General features: G+C 35.2%; 1 protein-coding gene across 2 annotated transcripts in view; it reads left to right on the forward strand.

Moving 5' to 3' along the window:
* PPFIA2 (PTPRF interacting protein alpha 2) overlaps positions 1-21,322 on the forward strand; it is a 474,519-nt gene that overhangs the window by 322,216 nt on the left and 130,981 nt on the right. For both annotated transcript variants that reach the window (XM_033866289.2, XM_033866290.2), the window contains exon 7: positions 4,562-4,678. In XM_033866289.2, the coding sequence (XP_033722180.1) occupies positions 4,562-4,678 (117 nt within the window). The remainder of the gene's footprint in view (positions 1-4,561; positions 4,679-21,322) is intronic.

A 21,322-nucleotide genomic window follows, 5' to 3' on the forward strand; every position in this document is an offset into this window, starting at 1 on the left:
ATCCCAGACTCCCTAACTATCCCTTCCACCCTTCACCCCCCCACCCCCGGCAACCATAAGTTCGGTCTCTAAATCTGTGAGTCTGTTTCTGTTTTGTAAATACATTCATTTGCATCGTTTCTTTTTAGAGTCCTCATATAAGCGATATCATACGATATTTCTCTTTCTCTGTCTGACTAACTTCACTCAGTATGACAATCTCTAGGTCCATCCATGTTGCTGCAAATGGCATTATTTCATTCTTCTTTTATGGCTGAGTAATATCAGATGTGAACTTGTTAACGGTTGATCCCCAAATTCCACCCCACCTCCATGGGTTGTATGTGTCTTTTTTTAAATAAACACACCCCAAATCTCTGTAACATATGGACCTCCAGGATCAGGAGAGGTGTCTGGGAAGTACCTGGCTCGGGTTGGCCAGAAGGGCACATTTCCACCTCCCAAATAAGTGCAAAGACACTTTTAGTTGCAAATGACAGAAAACGAATCCAAACAAGTTTGAGCACAGAGGGGAAATTTTGGGCTTATTTTACTGAAATGCCAGGGATAGAGTTGATTTATGGCTAAAATCAGCAGCAGAAGTAATTCGTCAGGGCTCCAGCTTTTCTACCTGCTTCTCTATGAGGAGGAACTGATGGCAAACAGAACTCTGATCATATCCCACCAGCTTACGTTCCATAGTAGAAAGGAGACTCTTCCCCCATATCTCTGCCAGAAATTTCTCTCAAGGAATGTTCTAACTGCCCTGGCTTAGATCATGTGCCCACCCATTGGCCATGAGTCTGGCCCCCTGATTGACAGTCTCTCTAAGATTAGAGTGGGGAAGGAAAATTCCCCAGTGAAAATGTAAGATGTTGTCACCAAAAGGAATATGAATGAATTCTGGACATTTTAAAACAAATGTCGACAAACACTTGACAAATCATGGTTGATCAGTTAAAATGACTGTAGAAAGTTTCTCTTGACCAGTGTTCCATGGGCCTCAGTGGATTGGTATGTGTGGAAATGCATGCAAAATTCTGCCTATATGTGAATCTGTCCAGGGAGGGGTCCATACTTCAATGAAGTACAAAGGATTCCAAGGTGGGAGGGTAGCAGTGCTTGGAAAGGAAATGCTTCCTTCCCATCCTCACCCACCATTAACTTCCCCTGACTTAATAGAGCCCAAATGCAAAGCCATGTGAGACAATGTGACATAGTACAAGGTATAAAGATAAGGACTTTTGTTTGATTCCTTAGTTCTCATTAAATTCTCTTTATCTCAGTTTAATCACTTGTTAAATGTGGATCATAAGACCTAATTTGCAGGTTAAAATAGTTCAACACAGTTCTTGGCACATAGTGGGTTTCCAGTGCATTGTTGCATTTATGTCACAACTGAGTAAGCAACAGAGACTCCCCAGAAGTGATTTGTCCTAACCACCACGCCATCCTATTTGTAATAGGTCATGCTGTTTAACAGTGAGGGATCCAGTCCTACTTAACTATTCTAGACAAGTCACTTGAGCCCTCCCTTTAACAGCATTTTCTGTCAGTAGAGCCCAGAGAATGTTTTAAGGCTATCAGCCACTTTCATTCTGCTTGCTATATTTGTAAACCACTTCTGAAGCCACCTACTGCATTCCTTTGTCAAGCCAGCTGGGAGAATTTCCTAAAGAGGCCTGTGCTACCTTCAGCTACAGATTTCTAGGTGACCTTCACTGTGCTTTTGAACACACAGAAGAGCAGACCCAACCCCCAAAGTTGTATTCGCAGGAGAGAACCTCTCACTTTCCCCAGTGTGAAAGGAAGAAGAATCAAGCTTATTAACACCTACAATAAAATCAGATGCTGAAGCTTTGCTTTCATAACTACCCAGGATAATTTGTTAGTGAGCAAAAATAGAACAGAATATAATCATATTAGAATGATAGAGAATGTAGAGGATCCTGCATCAATTCTCCAGTTTCAAAAATCTAATGTGCAGGATTGATTTTTTAGAAAAAGTAGAGTTTGCATGTTAGTGGTTGAAAAGTTTGTCTTGGAATTAATTGTCATGTATATATTTTATGAAAAACTGGAAGTTTGTAATTTTTTAATATGGTGGCACAACCATATTTGCATAAGGTTTTCCATGTGAATTTGGTGTTTTGACTTTTCTAGTTAAGGTCATTAATTTATCATTTCACTGAGTCATTCAGTAAATCTTTATAGATGGCCTGCTTTATTTTAGGCACCATGGTGTATTTGATATTTGTCTGAACTACTAAACAAATTGAAGTTATTCTGTAAACTGAGAGTTAAGTTTGATGTTTAAATATTTTTTAAAAAGGTCTCTCTTCACTTCTAATTCAATAATGAAAGAAAAAGCATCGAATTTTAAAATTTATTGTTACTGTTGTCTTAACATATTTAAGTCATGGATGTTATCTTAGTGAAATGTCAGCATACAATACTTTAATTTAAAAATTCATAATAAAGTTTTATTATGTATTGATTATAATATTATTGCTTTATGCAAGAGAAAGATGTTAAGAATGTAATATGAAAATGATATATCCAGGGACTGTTTCATTCTTGTTTTTCCTTTGATGTAATTCATTTCTACACTAACTAACATGAGAGGAATGTCTGATGATTCTCAAGCACAGTAAATCTTTATCTTTTGTTTTTTCTGAATGAATTAGGTTTACATTCTTTGTTTTTCTATATCCATTTATTATTTAATTTAACATTTATTTTAAATCCCTGCACATACTAATGTGATGTGCTGCTTCATATGAAAATGTTGTTTTCAATAATGTATTCCTTTGAAAATTATTTTCCCATGAGATATCATTAGGACTTCTGCTAGCTAAATAAACAAGCAAAGTGAGTAAATAAATAAAGGAGTAAAATATTAGTTTTTAATGAGTAAGATACACACCAAAATAAACAGATATATTGTAAAAAGTATAATGGCTAGGTACACTTTCTCTGAGAAGTAGGTTTTTCAGCTGCCTTTTGAAAGCTGAGATTGTGTCAGCTGTAGTCTGAGCTGGGGAAAAATCCTTCAGGCAAGAGGATCAGCAAGTTCCTCAGTTCTGGGTGAGAAAGTGCCAGGTCTGTTTGAGGGACAGAAAGGAGGCCATTGTGGCAGAAGGGATCATGTAGGGTGTTACAGACCTTGTTAAGAAGTTTAAAATTATGCTAAACAAGTTGGGAAAACAGAGAGGTTCTTTGGAAAGCTGAAGAGTGACACAATATAACTTAAGTTTAAAAGATGAATCTAGCTGCTTTGTGGATGATAAATTGTAGATGGGCAAGGATGGGAGTAAGGGAACCAATTATTTGGTGATTGCAGTACTACAGGAGAGAAGGGCTTTTACAGAGTTGTTCTTCATTATGTGGTGATATGCCCTTAAGAAATGATAAGTTATGTGTTGAATTGCTGGAGGTCATATGCAAAATCACTTTTTCTCATGAATATATCATTGACATGTGGGCAGCAATGGCAGGCAGCAGGACACATACCCAATCTCTCGATGTCTTTTGTTTACTTGATAATTCTTTGTCTGTGTGACATGTTGGTCTCATAATTTCAACATATAATTTTAATGATTCAATATTTATTTAATATAAATATTCAATATAAATATAAAATTCAATAAATATTGAATCATATTAAACTGATATGCTTAATATGTGCTAAATACTATGGACATTGATTTCCCCTAGAACCAATACTGACTCAATATCTGAGTTGATACTATAATAAAACTTGCCAAGAAACAAATAATTTATGGTATTAATATAATGTAAAATATTTTCAAAATAATATGTATAAATAGCAAATATATTTTTTAAATGCTAGAATGTGATTTTCCACTCTGTATATTATTAAGATCACTTAAACTACAACTATCTGAGAATCTGTTTCTTAGTTCAAAGTATCATGTGTATAAATCTGAGCTAAAATTTTGCAAGAATTAATTGCCTTCTGAGAATTTTTTTTCTGTAAATTAACTATATTTGGACTAGAAGTACTAAAATAATGGCCGTTAAAATAATGACAATGAGACCAATTTAATTTTAAATGCTCATGATAGTAGCACAAATTGTTTAAGTCTAGCTTCTTTATTTGCTTGTTTTAAAATTGCAGATGTGCTGTCTCTTAGGGAAGATGAATGTGCTCATAATTAGTTTTTAGTCGTCAATTTTCTGATTTATCTTTCTTTCATACTTTAAAAATTCAGACTAATACAAATTTTACTACATTTCATAAGTTAAATTAAAAAGTAATTTCTGAATTAATAACACATGGATCATGCCACTGATTTAAAAACATCTCAAGCTAGATAGATACATTTTCCAACTAGAAAATATTTTCTTAATTTCACGTTCCTATAAATATTATAAATATTATTCGAAATGCTAGCTTAAATTTTAGAAATATTGTTGAACTAATAATATGAGTAAAATTTAATGTTTATTTTCTGACTATTTGTATTCATTAGTTCTTAGCCACATTCAAGTAAACTCAGTTTTCTTATACTTCATGCTCTATTTTAGATTTTAAAGGCATAGTGCTTTTATTTTGCAGATTGTTGCCTTGCGTGAACAAAATGTTCATATACAAAGAAAAATGGCATCAAGTGAGGGATCCACAGAGTCAGAACATCTTGAAGGGATGGAACCTGGCCAGAAAGTCCATGAAAAGGTATGACACATATGACATGCTCTTACGTGGAAGTGTTTACTTGCTATATCGTTTGACAGGAGTATGAAGTATTTGTGTAATTCATGTAATAAACATTACTGTGTTTTGACTTGTTGATCAAAAGTGCATTATTATTTCCTTTATCATTAATTGCTCCTAATTTGATTCTCTCAAAAATAATATATGTGTGGATTTATGCACATATATATATTTGAATTTCTCATTACTTGCTATTAACTTGATTCTCTTAAAAAGAATTTAATTACATATCTGTTTGAACATATCTATAATTGAATAAATTATAAATTGAATAAATATCTAAATATATCTATATATCTCTATAGATATATTAATAATCTATATCCAGGACTGTTTAAAATACAGTAACAATAATTTTGATTTATAAGTGATATTATGTACAATTCGTGACTAATCTGTGGCTTATCACTGCAAAAACTTCTTTATAATATCTTATTTGACTTCTTTTCCATGTGTTTGATAAGACTACAGCAGTACTCCAGTTGATGAAAATTTACATTAAAAGATATCTGAAGTCATTAGACTTTTACTGTTTTTTAGAAGAAATTGATTTTCCTTTCGGGTGGGGCATAGACCCAGGCCAAGGAAACCAACAGTCTGTTTGGTGCTTTTCTGTGCTGAACCACTTGTTCCCAGCACAAGAGAAAGAAGGGCAGTTGCTGGTAGGTCTGGAATCAGATTAAGATTACATAAGCATTTGCACATCCTGTGCATGAGACTTAGACCATCTCCTGGATATTTGCAAGTTATAGCCCTGGATGCTTGAGCTCCTCAATCATAAGATCTCATAAATCAGGTAGCTAAATTGGTGTCATTGTGAATATCAGGAGGTTTTAAAACATAGCGACTAAGAAGCAAGTGACTGTACCACAAAACAAATAGCACTAGACTTCTTATCATAATAAATTGAGCCCTTCCTCATTCATCCAGTTGAAACAAATGGAGGGGCTTCGTATGTTTCCTCCTTCAACTGTAAAAGCAAAAGAAGCCAAGTAAACCAGACATTTCCTGAGACCGCCATCAATTCTGGTGGCTGAGAAGCAAACAACTCTTCATTAAAGGCTTTACTATTTTAGCTTTTATCAATGTATTTTATAGAAATCTTAAGGTAGGTATTAACAATAAGCTACAATCTGACAGCTAGATTTCATGAGCTATATTTCAAATTTGAATAAAACTTATTTCTCTTTTCTTCAGATAAGTAAACTGGCATTAATTCAGTAAATAAACCAGCAAGCTCTTTAGGGCATTTGCACACAATCCTCAGTTTAGGAAACTAACATGTCATTTTACTATTACTGTTTCATTTTAATTATGTCATCAGTAATACAGTGCTATACCTTTCCTCAGAGAATTACAGAATGACATTGATTTGAGTACGAAAATGGACTTTATGGTCATCTAGTCTTTTTCTTAGAAGTCTTCAAAATATAGTGATGCCATATTATGCTTATCTGGACGAAAATTAAAGAAATATGCTTTCAAAGGCATAAAGAACTTAAGATCTTGTCTATTCGATAACAAACCATTTGGTGCTTAAAGCATTCCTCTAGTACTTCTGGGGAGTGGTGTACTCATACATGTAGTTTTGTTCAAATATTATTTTTTTTAAGATATAACCCCTAAATATTTAGGCATTATAGAATATAAGACAATTCATGTCAGATTAATTTTCAGAAACTGATTACAGTATTAGGATGAGGACCTGTGAATAAATGATGTTTGTCTCTATTGGACTCAGCAGATAGTGGTATATACATGGAGGTTTCTGAGTATTTGAAGACTTAAAGTACTTGTCTTTAACTTTTTTTGCCTTCCGGTTCTCGGTGAAGGCATTTCAGCCAGTGTAGAAGAGAAATTCTGTGCCATTGCTAACTCACTCACACTTTTTTATACATGTAACTAAAGATTTTTAAACATTGTAATTATCGGCATACTTTTTTTTAATTTCCCAGGATTGTAGGAAGAGTGATTTCCAAATGCTTTGAAATAATGATATACTAGTATTTTTTAAAATATCATGCCCCTATCCTGCAATGTAATCCTAAAGTATATGTCATATATTTTTTTAATTTTAAAAATAAATAAACTGTGCTTTAATTCATATTACTCCTTAGATGATTCAAGAAAGCACTTTAAAAGTTTTATTTATATCATATTTCTTTGCCTGATATTTCCTTTGTTTTCAACTTTATTGAGATATAACTGACATATAAGATTATATAAGTTTCAGGTGTGCAATGTGATGGTTTGCTCTACAAATTGTGTAAAGTTAAGGTATACAGTGTGATGATTTTGTATAAGTATATATTGTAAAATGATGATGATAAGATTAGTTCATCACCGTGTGTGTGTGTGTGTGTGTGTGTGTGTGTGTGGTGAGAACATTTAAGATTTACTTTCTTACCAACTTTCAAGTATACAATATTAACTATGGTCACCATGCTGTACATTAGATCCCCAGAATTTATTCATCTTCTAACTGCTGACATTTTTTGATAAAAGCTGAAATAATATCCTAATTATTATTTTTATCATCCCTTTATAAATACTGCTAAATTATGCACCTGAACATTATAAATCATCTTTTTGAAATTATCCCCTTTAACAGGATTCTTTAAGGTATGTTAATACCATTGAATAACAAGTGTTATAGGATTGTAATTTAAATCCTAACACTTAATTTTTCAGTAACAAGTGTTTAAAAGGTATATTAAAACAAAGGAAAAGAGAATATTATTTTGGAGTGTCTATGTAGCGAAGGTTATCAGCGTAGGATGACTGTAGTATTAGTGTATAAACTGCAAAGGGGTTGTTGGGGAGGAAACATGAAACTATTGTCAGGTGCTGTGGAGCTGTCAGAAAGTGACTTGCAAATCCTAGTCACAAGGATCGCCCTTTGTTTAGGGCAGTAAAGTTACTTAAATTACATAGTCAGGGTGGGTTATTAGCCAACAGGAGAGGTTTTACGGCAGTGGCTTGAAAACTCTGTTGACAAAATAGTTGATAAAAATAGTCTCATAAAAGCACACTCTGAAACAGGCCTACTACTCAGAGAAAAGTTGTGTAATTACTACGAACATTTTGAAAACAAAAATGAAAAGAAAAAAATAAGCTTAACTGAAACAATTTTGTTTCTGTGTGCCATGGATTTAATCAGGTGTTCTAGAAGAATGTAATTATCCACGGGATAATAAAAAAATTTTCAGAATACTAAATTTTACCTCATTAAAAGTTCAGGGCTAGGATCCATAACTTTCTTCCTGCTGCTTTCCAGAGAGGAGCTAACTTGTGAAAAATAAATTTTAATAAGCATGCTTCTCTTGTCAAAGAGATAGTAATGCTCCTGGCTCATATATTCTGTACTTCCAGTTATTTTTTCCAGCTGCAAATGTTTGCTAAGTAATGTGGGTAAGTAGTATGTTAGACAGTGGTTGAGATTCAGAAGACATTCCCTGTAAAATTTGCAGGAGTGAAAATAATATGCAGTGAAAATAATCTGCCCAAATTAATATTGCAAAACATGATGAATAAAGTGGTGTCAAAAATGATACTAGAGTTTAAAGGAGAGATACATTAATTGTGACAGGAAGTGTCAGAGAGACAGTGTGGAACAGTGACTTGTTTGAAGTCAGTAGACCTGGATTCAAATCCCATCTCTGCCAATAACTACCTGGGTGTCCTTACTCTGTAACCTCCCTGAGTATCAGTTACAGGTTAATAGTCATGCCTAACTGGTAGCTTCGTTGTAAAGAATAGAAACACTGACTATGAATGACAAAATTCTTGACACATTGATTACAAGCAATAAACAGTATGGTTATAATATTTATTAATACTGTGTTCTCATGGTCATTCATTTTTCAATAAATATTTAGCGGTGACCTTACTGAAGTGCTGGGAAATTTGTCCTGTTCTGGGTGGTTGGGACGCTAATGAATAGGGCAGATGAGGGCACAGACAATAAGCACATACATGTAAAAGGGAGTGAGTGTGATCAAGGGGCAGGTGTGAGGTGGGTGGGGAGGATAGGTAGACATGGCACTGAAGAGCTTTTCAGGAGGTGGAGTTTGAACCGGAACCCAAAAGAATACAGAGAGTTAATGGAAAAGCTTAGAGTTTTTGAAACAAAGGAAACACTAAGTGCAAATGCACCGACAGTGGGAAAGAGCTTCTTGGTACATTCTTGGGAAGAAAGGATGGCAGGGTAATGTAGTCTAGCTGTCAGGAGAGGGAGAAGCAGGAGACAGGCCACACAGGGGCACTGAGCAGGGACCAAATCATTTAAGTTCTTGTCGGCTGTATTAAGGAGTCCAATTTTATCTTCAGAGCAATGGGAAAACATAGAAGTGTTTTAAACATGGAAGCATCTTGATTAGATACTTTAAAAAAAATCACTTGCACTACAACTTTATGTCCATTTATCATTTTTTCACATATAATACTTCTGAAGCAGTTAGAGACTTTTTTTCCTTTTCTTAATTTTACAGACAATGAAATTGATGCCTACTTAGAAAAACTAAATGACTTATTTGTCCAGAGCAGGACGAGAACCCCGGTGTTCTCACCTCCTTTGTACTGTCATGTTCCTTCATGCCAGGATGCTTTCTCTAGGTGTTATTATTGATTTTTGAAAATTCATTCTAATTCAACCTTATTTTTTTCTGATCTTTTAGTCTTTCATAATTACACATATTTATTTGTCTAGAGTTGATTATTTTATTCTACTTGAGTATGATTTTTTTTAATTCCTTACTTTTTTTTCCCAAAAATCTCTATTATATTTTTTTACTCTGAACGGATGCTCCAAGGCAGTAGCATTTAAAAATTTTAACTAGTATGAGTATGGCTTTTAAACCTGGGCAAGAGGGGTCCACAATTTAGCAGGTCTATCTCTGGCCCTCTGTGCCTCTCCCTAAGGATGTTGAGTCCATGGGACCAGGGGAAACTGCACAGGTGTGAGCCACACCAGCACCCCTTTGCGACCACATGCCAAGCTCCTGGCAGCCCAGACTTTCTGACCAAACAGACCTTAGCCTTCAGGGCCTTTATGAGCTTGTTCCTAGGAGCAACATCTGTCCCTGCCCGCCCTCCAGTGCACCCATCCCTGGACCTAAGAAGAGACCAAGGGATGCCTGTTTCTTGGGTCCCACGGAGTTTGAAAGTGCTGACTGAGGTATCCACATACATACAGGTAAAATAGACCGGTATTCTGGAAGGAGCTGAGGCTGAGAAGAGAAGGAGAGCAGGCTACAGTCCAGGGCCATATCTGGGTAACTAAGTTCTGGTGTGGAACTTCAAGGAGTCTGAGAATTACTCATTCTGGCCTAAAAGCCAGTGTGAAGGTATTATTTCAAGGAAGATAGTAGGACATATTTTTATTTGACAGTTTGTTAGCTTGATTTATAATTGTTACATATTTGGAGTTATGGCTTGTATGCCTCTCTTTGCTCGTTTGCCTTGGGCTCCACAAACACTAAGGACCCACCTGTCTGCTACCCACTGTAAGAAATATGATTTAGTTGCAACATTTTACTACGCACGCACACACGCACATATGTGTGCACGTGTATGTATACCTCTGTGTGCATGAGGGTGTAAAACTGAAGCTGAAGTTTCACAAAAGAATAGTTACACTTTACTATATGCAATACATTTTGATATTTTTTGTTCATTGGTGACTGAGGAATTACCATAGTTCTTCCCAGAGCTAAGGGTGGCTGATCTTTCCAGTGATCACACAACAGCACATCCTTGGCACGTCATGGGACGTCCTTTCCAAACTGGCTGGCCTCTTCTCACCTCTCAAGCTTCTCTGCTTGTCACTCCACTTTGAACTTAGCTACTCTGAATGAACCGAGCTGATGCTTCCCTTTTCAAAAGTGTTGCTCTCGTTATTCTCTCCTCTTAGAATTTGACGTTAATTTGTGACTGTTCTTTAAATTAATAAAATGCAACATAATAATTGGGTAATATGTAAATGTGCAGGCTGAATAAATATAAAATCAGAAATATATTTTTGTTTGCATTTTTTCAGTTCTTTAATTCATGCCAGATAGGCAGAAGAACTTGGCCAAAAACATGTAAAACAAAATGAAGAATCGGTAGCAAGAATAATTCTGAGATCAGAAAATCTAGTAATTGTGTAATGGTTGCATTCTGTGCATGAAGGACACTGAGCTGAAGTTTTATAAAAGATGAAACATGGGATGTGCCTTTACCAAAATTAAGGGTTTTGTGGATTTTTAGTGATACAAGGCTATTTTAGACTGAACCACCAAGGACAAAAATGGGCACTTAGAGAAAGTTAATGTAACTATGTGAGCAATATGCACCTCAGTGGTGACAAAAGACCTTTATGTCCTCATGCTCTTGTGCCATATTATGAAATACCATAATATACAGATTCTACACAGCCTCAGACAGACCTGTTAGCTGTATATTTAAATGTTTGGCTTATGAACATACCACATATCTATTTAAAAATACTGTAAGATACCATTTATCACAAATGCTATTCTTTCAAAGATCTCTGCTATGTTCCGGCTGAAAGCCCTCATCCATAGGGATGTGTCCAGTTATTAACTGTATTTTACCCATTTTTATATGCCTTCTTCACTCCATGTCAACTACTGCCAGTAACTGTTCATCCAAAAACTCAGTTCTTTGTTAATTGTGGCTTATTTTATGCATTATTGATTAAGCCCCAATTTCTTCTCTGTATCAAAGATAATTATCATTTGAATTTTTTTACATCTGAATAACCCTAACAGAATATTTTCTTCTGTGTGTTGATCTCCTATACAGTGATCTAATTTCTCATAATGACATGATAATAAAGTGTATACTTCTCTTTTAATTCATCAATTGAATTTTCAAGCAATGAAACCAAACAGAACTATGGGGTTTATGAATTTGCCATTTTGGGATTGGCACACCTCCTAGCAAAAAGAAGGTCCAAGTATAGCCCTCGATATACGAGGCAGGAGTGGCCTAGAGGACTACGATTGGCTAGAAAAGGGCCCAGAAGAGGCAAGGTTAGGCTGTTTCATGGTTCATCCATATGCACAGGAAGTTAGACTGTATCAATTTTATAGGAGTTGAGTATCAATTTTATAGGATAGGAAGATTATGACCAAAAGTCATCTTTTATATACAATGGCAAAAATAAGAAGTAAAAATCTAATGTTGTGTGGGAATTTACTAAGTTCAAAACAAATCTCTCTCTGAATACAGTGACTGGATTTTTATGCTTTCACTATTCTTTTAATAGATGGGAAGTGAAAGTGGAATTGACTCCTCTATCTTTTTTTTTTTTTAATTTATTTTTGGCTGTGTTGGGTGTTTTGTTGCTGCGCGCGGGCTTTCTCTAGTTTCAGCAAGCGGGGGCACACGGGCTTCTCATCGTGGTGGCTTCTCTTGTTGTGGAGCATGGACTCTAGCTACCCGGGCTTCAGTGGTTGTGGCACATGGGCTCAGTAGTTGTGGCTCGCGGGCTCTAGAGTGCAGGCTCAGTAGTTGTAGCGCACGGACTTAGTTGCTCCGTGGCATGTGGGATCTTCCCGAACCAGGGCTCAAACCTGTGTCCCCTGCATTGACAGGCAGATTCTTAACACTGCACCTCCAGGGAAGCCCTGACTCCTCTATCTTTAGTAACAAATTTAGTATCATTTACATTATTAGCCCAGATTCGAGAGAAGCAGAAAAAACAATTTTTTTGCTGAAGTAGGTTAGTTTCAGACTTTAAAAGGCTGAGTGATTCACAAGAGTTTGACAGAAAGTTTGTTCATTTATCTCTGTCCTATTGGCATAATTTGAGTGTCTAGTCTGTGACAGGGACTCTGCTTTCTTATATGGATATAGAGAAGAACAAATACTTTCCTTCCCTCTTCATTGCTTTGTCTGGTCTTTAAGCCAATCCAGGAGAATTTTTAAGTCTATCATTCAGATGTTCTGCAATTGGCCTAATTTTATTTTTCACTTTGGTAGAGTTTATCCATCTTAACATTTCTCATGAAGCACGAGTTCCCCAGAAATTTAATGGATGTTTTACAGAACCCACTCCCACAAAAAAAGAGATTTCTCAGGACAAGAATATTAATATATATAATGCTATACAATTTTGAACTGTTATCTTTACTGTAGTATTTATTAAAATTGCCCAAGAGGAAACATAGTACACGGTGTTTCCTAAACTTGTATGACCAGAAATTCCCTTTATTTGCAGGAGAATTGCACATGCCAAAATGAGTACTCTGAAAAATATTCCTTAATGCTGGCTCTGGCCTTTCAAAGACAGGCAGACTGTTCTTCAAAGCTGTCTGTAAACCTCATTAACAAAAGGGCTACATGCCAATGAGAACAAGATAAATAACTTGTACAAAGCCCTTTACATTTGCCAAAAGTACTTTTACATAGTTGTTTCATTGGATTCCTGTAATAACCCTGTGATGTTTGTAGAGCAAAGATTACTGGCTCAAAGTCACACAGCTTGTGAGCAGGATGAGCCGAGATAAATAGTGTAACAAGTATACAAATATTAAAAGTGAACATGGGTGAAAAAGGTGGCATATAAACTACCTGGTTTCATGGATTTCAAAATATAAGAATATTTACTTTAAGCAAAGTCTTAAATCTGTCCAGATGTCTAAAAGCATGAAAGAGCTTATTAGGCTGAGCATGAGTCTTCAAAAAATAAAAAAAATTAAAAAAAAAAAAAACACCTTAGACAAAGAAAACTTTGTGACACCTGTGAGTTACACCATGTGATGTCTCCACAATCATGTAGTCAAGTGTACTGCTCCAGCAATTCTTACTGTGCTCTCCTTTGCCATCAGTTTTTTTCTTTATCCATCCCATTCCTATAACATACAAAGTTCTTCCAACTTAAAAGAAATTCTCTTTTGGTCCTACTTATACCATCAGCTATTGCTCTATTTTCTACTCCCCTGTGCAGCAAAGCTCTTCGAAAGGGTCATCTACTCACTGTCCCCAGTTGCTTTTTGTGCTTTCTTTGTAAACCTATTCCAGGAAGGTCTTTGCTCCACCACTACACAGAAACCTCTCCTGTTACCATCATCACTAATTTTATATTGCTAAATACAGTGGCCAATTTTCAGCCCTTCTTGAGTTGATGTCATAGTTGTTCACCTTCTTTTTTTTTATTATTAGATTCTCCTTTATTTTTCACTTGCAGTATAGGAAACTTCACTCTGTTTTTCTCTTCCCTCACCAGTGGCTCAGTCTTTTCTTGGACCATATTCTTCTTCCTGACTTCTTTTTTTTAAGCATCTAGATATGTACTTTATGTCCAGTGAGTTTATTTTATCCTGAGAGTTACATTAAATTTGCTTTAAACTCCTATCCCCATCCAATGGAAGCTCCTATATACTTCCCAAGATTTTTTCAAATTCCAGAAAGTTTACATTCTCATGGTCAGACCTTACTCTAATATTTATTTGTTTGTTTGTTTGTTTATTAAAGTATAGTTGATTTATAATATTATATTAGTTTTAGGTGTACAACATAGTAGTTCAGTATTTTTATAGATTATACTCCATTTAGAGTTACTATAAAATATTGGCTATATTGCCTGTTTTCTTCTTGAATTCTTAATGTTGAGGTGACCCGGGGCTCGGTTCTCCATCTTTTCTCTCAGTGATTTCAATCAGCCTCATAGCCTTAAATGCTGTCCATATGCTAATGACTTACAAATCTTTACCTCTACAGACCCTACAACCAAGTATATATATCCAACTGCCTATTGAACATCTGTCATCTCCACATGTGTATCTAAAAGTCACTGAACCTTAAAATGTGAAAAACCTTACCTTTTGATATTCCCCTCCAAAACTCCCTGCATCTTCTCCATCTCAAATGATGGAAATCTCACCTTTCCAGTTGTTCAATCTAAAGAATTTGGAGTTATCCTCAAGTCCTCCCTGTGTCTCACACCCCACATCAAACTGTAAAGAAACTCTATTTGCTCTACTTTCAAAATATATCCAGAATCTGCCACTTCTCACCACTTCCACTAAGCACTCTACTCTAAACCACTATCATCTCTCACCTGGATTATTGTAATCACCTCCTTCCAAGTCTCTCTGCTTCTCTTGTGGGCCCTTATTGTCTATTTTTAACATGACATGAATCAGAGTGATGCTTTAAAACATAAATCTGAACGTGTCAATCATATGCTCAAAACTCTGCGAGTGTTTCCCATTTACACAGGCTCTGCATGATTTGACTTTCCTCATTCTATGACTTCATCTCCACCATCACCCCAGCCACACTGGCCTCCTGTTGACTTCCGACTTGCTCTTCCTTCTGTCTAGAATGCCCTTCTTCCAGATATCTGCGTGGCTATCCTCACTTCCATCAAACCTTTGTTCAAATGTCATCAATATATTCTGACATTGTAATATAAAGTATGATTCATTTATTTATAATGTCTATAATTTATAGTCTGTCACCCCAGCTAAGAATAAACTCCATAGAGTTTAATTATAATATCAGCTTTTGAATTCCCATTTTAAAACCCTATTGATATTTTCACTGAAATTGCTTAAATAAATTAATTAATTTGGGGAGAATAGTCACTTCTATGATATATTGTCTTGCCATTTGTAATATGGTTTGAGTCTCCATTTATTTATGTATTGTTTTATGTTCTTCTATAAAATTGTTTAATTTTTCACATAGAAGTATTGCAGATTGTTAGATTTTATTTCTTACATATTGGTTCAGTATAGTGTGGAATAGCATGGGTCAGAATGGTATGCTTGACTTTATAGTCTTCAAAGTATCACTTCAAATTCGGTGGCCCCTCAAAATCAAATGCCACCCACGTACTATTGCAATAACCCACTGACATACGAGCTAAATGAAACCATTCCATACCAATCACTGGCCTGGTTTTCAAGTTCCACTAACAGTAGTGTCATTCCCTAACTGAGTGGTTCTTCAGAGGTTTTTCCTTTCTCCAAGTTATACCAGACTGAGGCTTAGTTTCACACTTAAGTTCCCAAATGCATCAAGATGACTGAGCCAGGAAGGTTTTTCCAGTCTTAGCCACACACCAAGCTGGAACCTGCTGACATTGGATAGTGAACTCAGGTCTCAGTCCAGACTCTTACTTCCCTCATGGTAAGTTCTCCTTGTGAACTCTTGGAGCCCTTTCTGATGTAGTCAATTGTCTTAGTCTGTGAGAGAATTTGAAATAACACTGAACTTCATAATTAAATGGAGAGCAATTGAGTCTCTCAACATCATTAATCATTAGAGAAATGCAAATCAAAACTACAATGATATATCATCTCACACCAGTCAGAATGGCCGTCATCAAAAAATCTAGAAACAATAAATGCTGGAGAGGGTGTGGAGAAAAGGGATCACTCTTGCACTGTTGGTGGGAATGTAAATTGATACAGCCACTATGGAGAACAGTATGGAGGTTCCTTAAAAAACTAAAAATAGAACTACCATACAACCCAGCAATCCCACCACTGGGCATATACCCTGAGAAAACCGTAATTCAAAAAGAGTCATGTACCACAATGTTCACTGCAGCTCTATTTACAGTAGCCAGGATGTGGAAGCAACCTAAGTGTCCATCAACAGATGAATGGATAAAGAAGATGTGGCACATATATACAATGGAGTATTACTAAGCTATTAAAAAGAAATGAAATTGAGTTATTTGTAGTGAGGTGGATGGACCTAGAGTCTGTCATACAAAGTGAAGTAAGTCAGAAGGAGAAAAACAAATACTGTATGCCAACACATATATATGGAATCTAAAAAAGAGAAAGAAAGAAAAATGGTCATGAAGAACCGAGGGGCAAGACGGGAATAAAGACACAGACCTGCTAGAGAATGGACTTGAGGACACGGAGAGGGGGAAGGGTAAGCTGGGACTAAGTGAGAGAGTGGCATGGACATATATACACTGAACGTAAAAGAGTTAGCTAGTGGGAAGCAGCCGCATAGCACAGGGAGATCAGCTTGGTGCTTTGTGACCACCTAGAGGGGTGGGATAGGGAGGGTGGGAGGAAGAAGCAAGAGGGAGGGGATATGGGGATATATGTGTATGTATAACTGATTCACTTTGTTATAAAGCAGAAACTAACACACCATTGTAAAGCAATTATACTCCAATAAAGATGTTAAAAAAAAAAAAAAAGTCTCTCTTTTCCTCTCCCTCCAGAGGTTTCATGCTAATTATGCAAACCCCCACCCCCACCCCAGCAAGACACTGTGGAAGAAATCATTTATCAAGGCTCCACTAAATATTCTTCCTCTGGGGCAGGGTGTATACTTTTCTTATATTTACATATCTAAAAGGACTCCTTAGTAATTCTTACAGCTAGAAAGATCCTCTTCAGTGTTACTTGTTTATTCTATAGCTGAACAAAGAAACATTTGAATACTTTCAATTGAAAGCAAAAATAAAAAACAATAACAAACAAAAAAACTCCTTATGTACAATTCATCTCCTCGTATCTTCTAATTATATAGATTAAGAATTTTACAGATGAGTGTTTTTCCACATTAATAATTCAATATTTTTATTTCATGTTGTAATATGAGAAATAGCTACTTTTTATATTTATGAGTGTTATTAACATTGATCATGGTAACATTAGAAATTTCTCATCTTTTATTTAGATTTAAAACACTATAAAAATGAATTATATTTCTATTAAGCCACATACATCAGCTAGTGAATGATGTGTATTCTAGTTTAAGCATTATAAGAACTTCAGAATGACAAGAGATTCCTCAGATGAAAAGATCCTTAAATTCAGTGGAAATTAAAAAGTGATCTAGAATTTCTGTAAAAACAATAAATCTGTTTTATACTTATTAACAAAACATTATTGATCACATTAAACAAAGAACCGACAAGCAAAGGTCTATTGCTGGATATTTTAATTGAATAAAATTATCAGGAATTTACTTTATCATAATGAGTTTGCAGATCTCAGTGTTGAACAGTAAAATTATTAATGGAGAAGTAACTGTAAGAAATCATTTGGGGGGCTTCCCTGGTGGCTCAGTGGTTAAGAATCTGCCTGCCAATGTAGGGGACACAGGTTCGAGCCCTGGTCCGGGAAAATCCCACATGCCGCAGAGCAACTAAGCCCGTGTGCCACAACTACTGAGCCTGCACTCTAGAGGCTGCGAGCCACAACTGCTGAAGCCTGCGTGGCTAGGGCCCATGCTCCGCAAAAAGAGAAGCCACTGCAATGAGAAGCCTGCGCACCTCAATGAAGACCCAATGCAGCCAAAAATTAATAAATAAAAATAAATATATTTATTAAAAAAAAAGAAATCATCTGGTCTAGAAACCTTCCAAGCAGGGCAATATTTAGTCAATTCTATTATAGAGGTTTGTTTCTTCTAATCATTCGGAATTAAGAGATAAAGTCAAGTCGTTCCATTTGAAATATTACATTAAAAAATAATTAGTTGATTCTAGGGTCTACTATTCTTGGGTCTATTATCACATCTTTTATTACATATATTTCACCAACAATTTTATTATTGTATTACTTTGAAGCTTTTCCTCTTTATGCCAGTTTTTTAGGTTTGATGAATAAATTACATACATTTATTAGTAAAGTACCTGGATAATATAGATCTGTGGTTCTTAACCTCAACTAAACATTGCAGTTACTTAGGGAGATTTAAAAACAATTATATGTCTGCACCCCACCCTTGGATATGGTCTAGAGTGGTTTCCATTCTATATTTTTATTCAGTTCTTCCAAGGATTCTAATGGTTGAGAATAACTGATGTGGAATACAAATATTAGTTCTGCTTTGTCATAGGCTCTAGGTTTGCAGGGATTGTAAATAAATGATTTACATGTAATGAAACAGATTTAAGGAATCATTGTGGAATTAGAAGTAACAGCTGTGAATTCTGTGCTGTAGAATTTCAAATCAAAGACAAAATGTTGTTATTTGTTGGACAAGATTTGAAACCTGAAGTCAGGTCTGATTTTTGAGAGCTAAAAGCAATATGGAGATTAACAAAAGCAGTGTGGGCAGATGCCCAAAAGCCATAGCCTTGAAGCATTAGAAATCCCCAGTGCTGAATTGCTATCTGATCCTTATGAATTTGGTTAATTGGTTGCTTTATTTGGTTTATTCTTTTTTCCCACATTATGCTGCATTTAAGCAGGAGTCTTCATATTCTGAGCACCCAACGTAGTGTCTGGCACATGGTAGAAGCTAAACAGAGTTTTGGTGATTGAATGAATAAATGAAACAATAAGTAGGTTTAATGAATGGATAAATGAAATGATAAATGAACAAGAGAGAATGAACAAGAAAAGAGAGAGAAAATTGACAAAAGAAGGAAGAAAGGAGAGGGGTAGGTAGAGAGAAAGTACAGACTCCTAGGAATATGAAACTGGAATGCCTTCATTCAAATCTTAATCTTATGACTTTTTAGTAGTGTGACCTTAAGCAAAATATATTCTGTGCTTCAGTTTCCATTTCTGTATCCAATAGGTTGTTACAGGGATTAAAGAGTTTATGCACATAATTCATGTGGAACAGTACCTGACACTTAGAACTTAATAATGTTAGGGAAATGGAGTAATTGTTACAAATGAAAGCTTAGAGCCAGAAAAATTTTTAGCTATAAGTTCTTGGGTAAGTACTCAATAAATGTTAGCTATTATTATAATTTGTCATTATTCTAATGAAAGATACAGTCTTATATGGGGATTTGGAGGCAAATCCAAATTTGAGAATTTGAAGTAAATTGGGGAGTACAACGATCTCTTGGAATAAAAGGAAATATTTGCTAGGGTATCAGATTGACTGAAGTCTTCCAAGTCCCTTCTTTGGTCAAGGCCTGGTCTCAGATTTACTCATATAGTCCACATACAGACTTCATTATCAGCCTATGGAATCCCTGACTGGTTCCGTCTTTCGTTCTGTTATGTATATTTCTTTCATCCTAATACATTGATGACTCTCATGGAATTTACAATGAACTATCAGCTCTAATTTTTGTTACTTATTATTTTTATGCCTATGAACACTTCCTTTTTATGGATTTGGGGTTTTTTTCTTTATTCTTTGTTCTACATTTCTTTTGTATTACATTTCTCTTTTCCTCACAGAGTGAAATATATTTTATTACTTTCCTGTTTTAAGGATTTCTTCATATCCGCTAAAGAATTATTGGTGCTGGATATTTACGTTAATGATTGAAAATCTTAGTGTAACTTCTTTGAGCAGATAATCAATAATTCATCTCTAACCATAAAATTTTATAGAACTATTTTCAAAAATGAAATGGAACTGCTTATTGTTTATCCCTTAAATGCTGATGAATTTTAAGTATATCTGTGCCTCTAATATCTGAATTAATAGTAGGATAAATTCCTAATTTCCACTCTTTAGCATCTTTTTCTATTTTCTCTAGAAAGATTAATAAACCATGAGAAGTAAAATGCATAAAAGAAAAAAGAGCTTTTTGAAATTCATTAGGAGAGAATCCAAGACTTATGTTTTAGTCATGAAAAACATGGGCAGGGAGGTGTCAAAAATGTACAAGTCAAGTTCAGAAATATGTTCAGAATAAAGTTTAAATTATCAGCTGCCATAGTGACTGTAGTTAACAATACTGTATTGTGTATTTGAAAGTTGCTAAGAGAGTAGATCTCAAATGTTCTCACTACAAAGTAAAAATGGTAACCATGTGAGGTGATGGCTGTGTTAACTAACCTTACTGTGGTCATCATTTCACAATGTATATATACATCAAATCATCACTTTATATACCTTAAACTTGCACAATGTTATATGTCAGCTATATCTCAGTAAGTCTGGGGAAAAACTGTCTACTGCCAAGTGTAATAGCTCCTGAGGAAAATGAAAAAGGTCAACCAAATATTCATTCCGCATGGGCAGCACCATCGAACTCTAAAAATTTATAATTAACATAGTTCCTAAATCCTCTGGAATAGCTTGTCAAGAAATATCTATCCAAGGGAGAAATCAATTATTGTTATGTTAATATAGCAATTTAAATGCCCTCTATTCTGTACACTAAAGAGGCACTCTCATCACTTAAAAGCACTGTGAAAAACTATTTATTATTATGTTTAACAAACTGCTATTCTTTGGCAGGAGAGCAATGTATGGCCACAAATATATGCCCAAAATAAGTAATAACCATTAAAGGAGTATAAAATGCAGAATTAAAATGGTCACATTAGTAATTTAACTGTACCACTGTTTTGTAAACATGTTAGAGTATTCTTTAATATATGCTAAAGCTAGAAGTAGAGTGAAAAAAATATTAATGGTTAGGTCATTTTGCCAGTGATTCTCAAATTCAAAGAGAGACCTATTTCCATTTTTTACCTGGTATAATATGGAAGAACATGTGTAAATTCCTGGCTTCATCTCATGAGAAGTCACTGTGACTGTGACATGATGAGACCTCTGGGGCTTCATTTATTCCACTTGGTCTTGCACATAGGCTGTCTATTTTGACCATATTATTTATCTTAAGGTGAATTTATAACAATGCTTTCCTAATTTTACTTCAAATTTTTCCACTCTTATAGATAATTCATC

Source organism: Tursiops truncatus, chromosome 11, assembly GCF_011762595.2.
Source record: "Tursiops truncatus isolate mTurTru1 chromosome 11, mTurTru1.mat.Y, whole genome shotgun sequence".
NCBI classification, from domain to species: domain Eukaryota; kingdom Metazoa; phylum Chordata; class Mammalia; order Artiodactyla; family Delphinidae; genus Tursiops; species Tursiops truncatus.